At 45.0% G+C, this 8,156-nt stretch overlaps 2 protein-coding genes across 3 annotated transcripts in view; one reads left to right on the top strand and one right to left on the bottom strand.

Moving 5' to 3' along the window:
- LONP2 (lon peptidase 2, peroxisomal) overlaps positions 1 to 6,449 on the bottom strand; it is a 110,842-nt gene extending 104,393 nt beyond the window's left edge. For both annotated transcript variants that reach the window (XM_006155236.3, XM_027774487.1), the window contains exon 1: positions 6,099 to 6,449. In XM_006155236.3, coding sequence (XP_006155298.1) covers positions 6,099 to 6,331 — 233 coding nt within the window. In that variant the 5' untranslated portion in view covers positions 6,332 to 6,449. The remainder of the gene's footprint in view (positions 1 to 6,098) is intronic.
- Positions 5,197 to 8,156, top strand: part of ABCC11 (ATP binding cassette subfamily C member 11) — an 81,211-nt gene continuing 78,251 nt past the window's right edge. The window contains 1 exon segment of the mRNA XM_027774486.1: positions 5,197 to 5,887. The gene's annotated coding sequence lies outside the window, so the exon portion shown is untranslated.

The raw sequence follows: 8,156 nt of genomic DNA, 5'->3' as shown, positions 1-8,156 counted from the left end.
GTAACTGTGACATCGTTTACTTCTGTCTTAAGAGTCACACTTGAAGTATTTGATGACATTTGGCAAAATTTATCATCGTTATTAATAATTATTTAGAGGGCTAACTGGTGGCATGGTGGTTAAGGCAACTGGATCCTACATGGCCAATTGTGCAGTTCAAGTCCTGGACCCAGTGGCTTGAAAAACAAACTGGGGGTGTGTATGTGCTCAAAATCCTGAAAGGAGAATGAGAGAAAGGAGACTGCAGGTTGGCCATCCTCCCTGGAAGTAATTTCTCACTTCCCCTTTTTCGCACTCTCTCTGGCAAGTGCATGTGCCCTACAGCAAAACTAAATATAATAATAATTATTATTTAAAAACATGGCAGGAGACTTGGTTTTAAATAATAATTTAGGAGCTAGGATACCTCCAAGTTCTACTATTGAATATGTTTCTCTTGCTATAGGATGTTTGATTCTCACTTTCTCTTTTCTTTCTTTCTTTTTTCTTTTTCTTTTTTTTTTTTAATGAGAGATGTTTGCTAATAGGGCACATGCACTTGGCAGAGAAACAATGAGAGAAAAAAGGAGAAATCAACCCTAGGGGGGGATGTCCATGCCACAATCCCTTTTTCTCCACTCTCCTCTTGGGATCTTGGGCATGCACACACATGCATGGGGTATAAGTATCAGACCTCTGGGTCTGAGACTCAAACCATGGTTGGCCATGTGAGAATCCAGTGCTCTAACAACTACGCCACCTGCTGGCCCCTCTCACTTTTTCTTAAAACTTAAGTTCTAGAGGCCAGTAGCTGGTATGGTGGTTCAGGTGCCAGACTCCCAGCCAACCACCGTTCCAGTCCTGGACCCAGTGACTTGAGGATCACATCAGACACATGTGCGTGTGTGCCCAAAATCCCAAGAGGAGATGGATTGTGGTGAGGCCATCTTCCCTAGGGGATGATTTCTCACTTTCCCTCTCTCTGCCTCCTTCTAGTGTATGCATATGCCCTATGGCAAAAAACATCAAAGGAACAAAAAAGTGATTTCTAAGTTGAAAAATTGCTAGTTGTAGCTATACCTCCCTTAAGAATTATAAATGAAGGTTTAGGAAAATCAAGGTAGAGCTAACTACTACATACTTGCTAACAGAAAAGATTAAAGTTTGGGCTGGCCCTGTAGCCTGTGGTTAAGATCTGGATCCCATATGGCTAAACCTTAAGGTGCAAATCCCAGGCTTAGTGGCTTGAAAAACAGGATAAGCAAGTGTGTATAAGTGCCCCAAATCTAAATAGGAAGGAGAAATAAAGGAGAATAAATAAAGAGATTGCAGCATGACTGTGCCTCATTGGGGGATCGGTACTTTCTCATTCTCTCTCTGTCTCAGTCTCTCTGTGGTGAGTGTACATATCTGCTAGTAATTTTTAAAAGATTAAATTTCAAAATCTTACTATTATCAGGTAATATTTCTTGAATGCCTAAAAACATTAACTCATGGAAAAAGTATAGACCAAAAAATGGATCCAAATGATGAAACTGCATCTACTATACATAAAGCATGAGTATTTTGCTGAACATGCCAATGAAACCAAACTGGCATCTCGCCGATGAAGAAGGTGGCCATCAAGTGAAGCAGGATTGAGAAATGGCCACTACAAGGAAATGAAGCCGAGTACCCTGAAGAGTGGAAGGCTGGAAGAAGATGAGATGATTATCTTGAAAAGCATGAAAGGATACTGTATAGTTAGTGATAAACTAAATGTTATCTATTTTTACTAAGAGCACCTTGGGTCACTCAGAAGCCCCTAAAAGTATACTTAAGTGGAGAAATGCTGAGTGTCCTGACGTGTCAAGGGAGCCAAGTTCTACATGGCAGAATAAACCAAAGATCTTCCTTTAAGAAGTTCCTGTCAGGCCACATGCCTGCACATTAACATGCAGAAAAGGGGCTGTGCTGCTCAAAAGGGCCAAGGAAGTGGCACAGGTAAGTCAACACCTGGCCCTTGCTATTTGTGTGGCAAGAACCTAGGGGCACAAACGCTCTCTGCTGCTCCCTGAAGACAGCAACCAGTGTCACCTGCATAGTGCAAAGAACCAAGAGACAAGAGCAGAGCCCCTCACCTTCCTTCTGGGACATTCAGGACCTTCCTACGACCCTCTGGAAAATCAGGTAATTGGGGAAGGATAGGTTTGTGTATAGAAAGAGACTAATACCATGTTCACTCAAGTATTTGTGCTATGAGATTTAAAAAAAAAAATATTTTATTTAACTTTATTTATTTATTCATTTATTTATTTCAATTTGACAAGAGAGGGATAGAGAGAGAGAGAGCAAGCTGCCAGGTCTGGGACTCGAACCACAGTCAGCCACATGGGAGTCTAGCACCCTTAACCACCAAGCCACCTGCCGGCCCCCAAGAGATTTATTTTTTTAATAAATTTTTTAAAACATTTATTTCTTCAGAGAATGAGAGAGGGAAAAAAAAGAGAGAGACAGGTACTCCCAACAGGGTCCTCATGCCACGATATACCTCCAGTCTCAGCTGGCGCAGATCACTGGCACCCATGCATAGCAGGCATGCTCAGGGAGGCACTGGGAACCGAACCCAGGATCTTTCCTGCTTGGGTCTAGTTCTGTTACCACTGCACCACCATCTAACTTCCCTCCTTTTCTAAAAACTCCCTAACCCTAATGTAGAGTGTTTATGGACAGCTGCAGCTGGGGCCATATAGGAGGGTCTAGGGTTCATGTCCTGGGGTGTCCTTGCACAGGCCATGCCTGTGACCCTGCCTGGTTAGAGCGGGGAGTGATCATGGCACAGAGACCTGTTACAGATGCTTTTCTCTCTTTCTCTCCCATGAAAGAAATTAAAAAAAAAAAAAAAAAGTGTTTCAAAAGCTTATTAGAGGGACCAGCAGTTAGCGTAATGGCTATGTGGCTGGACTCCCATGTAGTCGACCGCGGTTCGCGTCTCGGACCCGGTGGCTTAAAACTCACGCCGGGCGCGTGTGCGTGCATGCCCAAGATCCCAAGAGGAGAATGAAGGAGAAGGGATTGCGGCATGGCCATCCCCCCTAGGGGGTGATTTCTCACTTTCTGTCTCTCTGTCTCTCTCTGTCTGCCTGGCGAGTGCACACGCCCTACAGCAGAAACCTCTCAAAAAAAAAAAAAAAAGCCTATTAGAGGGGAAAAAAATTAGAACCTATTATCAAAGTGAAATCTTGTTATTAATACATAGACTTCAAGTCACAAACAATACTTCCAGGATGACAGGACAGTCTGGTGGGTCCCTGGATTGAAGGAATTCTGTTAAGACTTTGCAATGTATAGCTTGTAAGTGCAAATGATTAAATTTTAACATTGCTAGTAATTCAAAACAAAAGCAAAAATTCTCATACGATCTACATATTAGTGATTACTTCCAATGTAATTGTTGTTTTAGAGAGATTTACATTAAAGACAATTTTAAAACCCTAAAATCTTGTCAAAATAATACCAACAGTCACTCAAACCTAAATAAGATATGACTGTCTACTTTTAAAGTTTAGTGTACTCATGGGCAGTCAATCAATACGTACCCACAGTGGAAATAAAACAAAACAAAAAATCTAACCATGAGCACTCCTGCCTCAGTAGACAACTAAGTGCTTGGGCAGAAAAGGTAAAAAAAAATATTGGAGAAATAAGCAGAAGTTTAAGGAGGGAGGACCACAGGAAGGGAGACCAGTACCTAACAGTATATCAGAGTACTGAAATTTGACAAGTGTCCAGTTCTACTCAGGCCACAACTAAAGCAGATCGGTTGGGAGCCAAAATAATTTCTGTGCTTGTGAAAATCAAGACCTTTACAATGGAAATTAATACTAGCCTGTTGTGGGGGTTCTTTGCTTATTTAACGAGGGATCTGGAGAAGGACCAGTCCCCTTTGAGAATCTGAAGAAAGCTAAGGCTTCTCCTCAAAAAAATGGACACATTGGGACCAGCAGTTAGCGTAATGGCTATGTCGCTGGACTCCCATGTAGTCGACCATGGCTCAAGTCCAAAATCCGGTGGCTTAAACTCATGCTGGGTGCGTGTACGTGCGTGCCCAAGATCTCGAGAGGAGAATGGAAGAGAAGGGATGGTGGCGTGGCAATACCCCCCCAGAGGGTGATTTCTCGCTTTCTGTCTCTCTCTCTCTCTGTCTGGCGAGCTCACGTGCCGTAAAGCAAAAACGTCTCAAAAAAGAAAAAAGAAAGGAAAAAAAATGTACATAGTCACAACCTTCTGAGTAAAAACAGGGCATTTCTAACTCTGCTAAAATCCACTGAGTGTCTGAACCCCTAATTTAAAAATGAGCGATAACCACAAGAGAAGAAAGACCTCTAAACTGGAAATACACCTAAACAGAATTAAGGAAAGGAGGCAAGGGCTTCGAAAGCGTATTTTTTTTTTTTTGGAGCGGTTTTCGCTACAGGGCGCGAGTGCTCGCCAGGCAGACAGAGAGAGACAGAGAGACAGAAAGCGAGAAATCACCCCCCAGGGGGGATGGTCACGCCACAATCCCTTCTCCTCCATTCTCCTCTCGAGATCTTGGGCACGCAGGCACATGCGCCCGGCATGAATTTTAAGCCACCGGGTCTGGGACTCGCACCACGGTTGACTACGTGGGAGGCCAGTGACATAGGCACTACGCTAACTGCTGGTTCCCTCAAAAGCACATTTAAAGATGTCTATTGAGGGATACAATGCGGCATTGTTCAAAAGAAATAATGGGAGCCACATTTTAAAGTAAAAACAGGTACGATGTTAACTACTTTACTCTCAAGTAGTCAAAATATTACCATTCCAACATTTAATCTACATACAATTTGTTCATCAACAAAACTTTTTCATACCAAGTGTTTTCCAAAACTTTGTACACTTAGGGTAACCCACCATCCAGGTCTGCCTGGGACTAAGGGGCTTCTTGGGACATAGAACTTTCAGGGCTAAAATTGGGGCAGTCCTGGGACTAGCAGTTGGTATAATGGCTATGTCGCTGGACTCCCATGTAGTCAACTGCAGTTCAAGTCCCAGACCTGGTGGCTTAAATTCATCCTGGGCATGTGTGCAAGTATGCCCAAGATCCTGAGAGGAGAATGGAAGAGAAGGGGTTGTGGGGTGGCCATGCCCCCTTGGGGGCGATTTCTTGCTGTCTCTCTGGCTGGCGCAGGTGCCCTATAGCAAAAACCTCTCCAAAACAAAACAAAACCAAAAACTGGGGCAGTGCCAGGAAGCCGGGACATCTCTGTCTTTCCACCAGCTCTACAGCCACAGTGCTGTAACTGTCCATCAAGCATGATGCAAGGGAATTATTTACCTTCACAACAAGACACATGCTGTTCATTTTATCAAATTACAGATGAGGAAAGAGCTTGAAACAGGTTAAGTCTCTCTCCTAAAGTCACAGGACTAAGGGCAGTGGTGGAGGGCAACCTGGTGGGAAGCCTGGGTCTATAAAAGGCAAGATGAGAGTATAGAGGTGAGAAGCTAGGAAAGGCCCAGAAAGGCAGTCAGAAGGAAAATATGAACAGGAAAAGTCCCTTAAGGAGGAAAAAAGAAGTGCTGGGGAGGAAAGGACAGCGGGGAGTGTGGAAGAAAGGCACCTAAGAGGCACCTAGACTTCGGGGGAATGGTGCTGTGTGGGAATGGATCAGGAAAAGGGACAAATGTGTGAAATAGTGTCTCAGAGGGCAAAAATGATATGGGCAGGGAGACACCCAAAACACAGAAATGAGGAGAAAGGTGAGAAGAGAAAAGGATAGGAAAGAAAAGGGAGAGATCACCCAGGGAGAAGGAAGAGGCTGGAAAAGCTAAGAGCACCGGCCTGGGAGAATGAAGACCCCAGGGCGAGAGGGGAGTCAAATCAAATGATCAACAGCTGCAGGTAATTAATAGTACAACGTTTTCACTAGGTGTCAGTCGCCCCTTCGTGAATTATCTCATCACGACCACGGGGCAAATACCCGTCATCCCCATTTTTCATGCGATCCCAGAGAGGCATACCAAGCCACCAAGGCCGCCCCAGGCCGGTTGTGGCCTGGGCCGCGGAGGAGGCCGCGCTGCCCGCCGCCACCGCGGGGGGCTGCCCGGCCTACCTGTGCAGCGGCGGCAGGTCCTGCGCGTCGCTAGCCGGGTCGGGCGTGTTGGGGATGACACCCAGGATGGTGCTCTGCAGTGACGTGCCCTTGAGCAGGCGGCTCCGCACTAGCTGCAGGTTGCGGGCCGTGTCCACACTAGTGCGCATGGTGGAGCCGGGCAACAGGACGCCCTCGTGGGTGAGCAGCAGCGGCAAGCGGCTGGGGATCTGGATGGGGCTCACCGACGACATGGCGACTGCCGTTCACACCGAGAGCCGTCGAAAGGAGCGAGACGCACAGGTCTCAAGCCTGCGCAACGGCCACCAAGCTCCCAGCTGGCGCCGCCGCTTCCGGCCCAGCACTACGTCCCGCCCCCGGGCTCGAACGCCGTAGCTTGGCGCTGCCCCCTCCCGGAGCCTCTGGGTAAGGCTCGCGAGCCGTAGATATGCGAGAAGAGGCGCCCGCGGGGCTACCTCCACCTTCGCTCCCTTAAGTCTTTAGGATCCGGCAGAGTGCGTTCGAAAGGATGATTTGCTCGAATTGTATACTCATGAAATGTTTACGGTGTTTTCTTCGAATTAATTGTAGATCGACAAAACTGTTACAAAATGATAGCAACCGTGCCCATGTACCTTTCACCCAGTTTCGTCTGATAACATTTTACATAATCCCCGTTCAGTGATCAAAACCAGAAAGTTCACGTTGCTATCGTCTAATCTATGAACCTTACCACATTTTTCTAATTAACGTCCTTAAATGGATCTGGACTAGATTCCCACTCTTCATTTTGTCTATCTCCTAGGTCTCCCCTAATCCGTGAGAATTCCACCACCTTAAAAAAAAAGTGTGTTTGTATTTTAAACCTTGATACTTTTAAAGAGTGGATATCAGTTATTTTGTAGGTCTCTTAATTAAAGTTTATCTGGTATTCTCTTGATTAGATTAATGTACTTTTTTGGGTTCAAATATCATAGATGTGATGTCTTGGCCTTGTGATATGGGCGGCATATTATCAATGGCGATTTTAATCTTGATTTTGTTGGTATTGGGTGGTTTTCATTTTGGTTTCCTCATTTCTTCACTGTAGGTTACTATTTTTCCTTTGGAAGTATCTGCTGAGGAAGTTATTTTAATTGGAATTCTATCGTAAGGAAACCTGTCTCAGACCGGCAGTTAGCGTAAAGGCTATGTCGCTGGACTTCCATGTAGCCGACTGCGGTTTGCATCCCGAACCCAGTGGATTAAAACTCACGCCGGACGCATGTGCGTGTGTGCCCAAGATCCCGAGAGGAGAATGGAGAAGAAGGGATTGCGGTGTGGCCATCCCGCCTGGGGGGTGATTTCTCGCTTTCTGTCTCTCTGTCTCTCTCTGGCGAGTGCACCTCCCTATAGCAAAAAAAAAAAAAAGAAAGAAAGAAAGAAAGAAAAACTGTCTCATTTCCCCCATTTACTTATTTATTTATTTATGAGAAAGATTTTGCTATAGGGTGCGTGTGCTTGCTGGAGAGACAGAGGGACAGAAAGCGAGAAATCACCCCCCCGGGGGATGACCACACCACAATCCCTTCTCCTCCATTCTCCTCTTGGGATTCTGGGCATACACACACACACATGCCCAGCATGAGGTTTTGTTTGTTTGTTTGTTTATTTGTTTTTTGAGAAATCATTTATTGATTACACATGATAATGGAAGATACACAAGCTTCATTCCCATCTATTTTATCTGGTGCCATTATTCAGTTTAGATATATTGCATAGGCTGTGCCAACAATCATTTTGTAATAACCAAATTGTGACTTTGCTTGGGTGAACCTTAGGCCACAATAACTGTCAGTTCAACTACACCAATGTTTTTCTGAAGACAACAGTCTTCTCCACCCAAGCAGGTAATAATGATTATTTAATTTTGAAATGGAACCTGGCACCACCCTGAAGGGATTCTAACTTCACACTGTTGGGAAGTTTACCAAGATGGCTTCAGAGTAGACTAACTTTACACAGCACATTTAAAAAAAAGACACATTTATTCAGTGTCATGATCAGACTATTACATTTAGCAATCAACAGCATGGGTGC

This window comes from Tupaia chinensis, unplaced genomic scaffold (assembly GCF_000334495.1).
Source record: "Tupaia chinensis unplaced genomic scaffold, TupChi_1.0 Scaffold000439_1, whole genome shotgun sequence".
Classification (NCBI taxonomy): Eukaryota; Metazoa; Chordata; class Mammalia; order Scandentia; family Tupaiidae; genus Tupaia; species Tupaia belangeri.
This window is presented reverse-complemented; position numbering and strand designations above follow the sequence as displayed.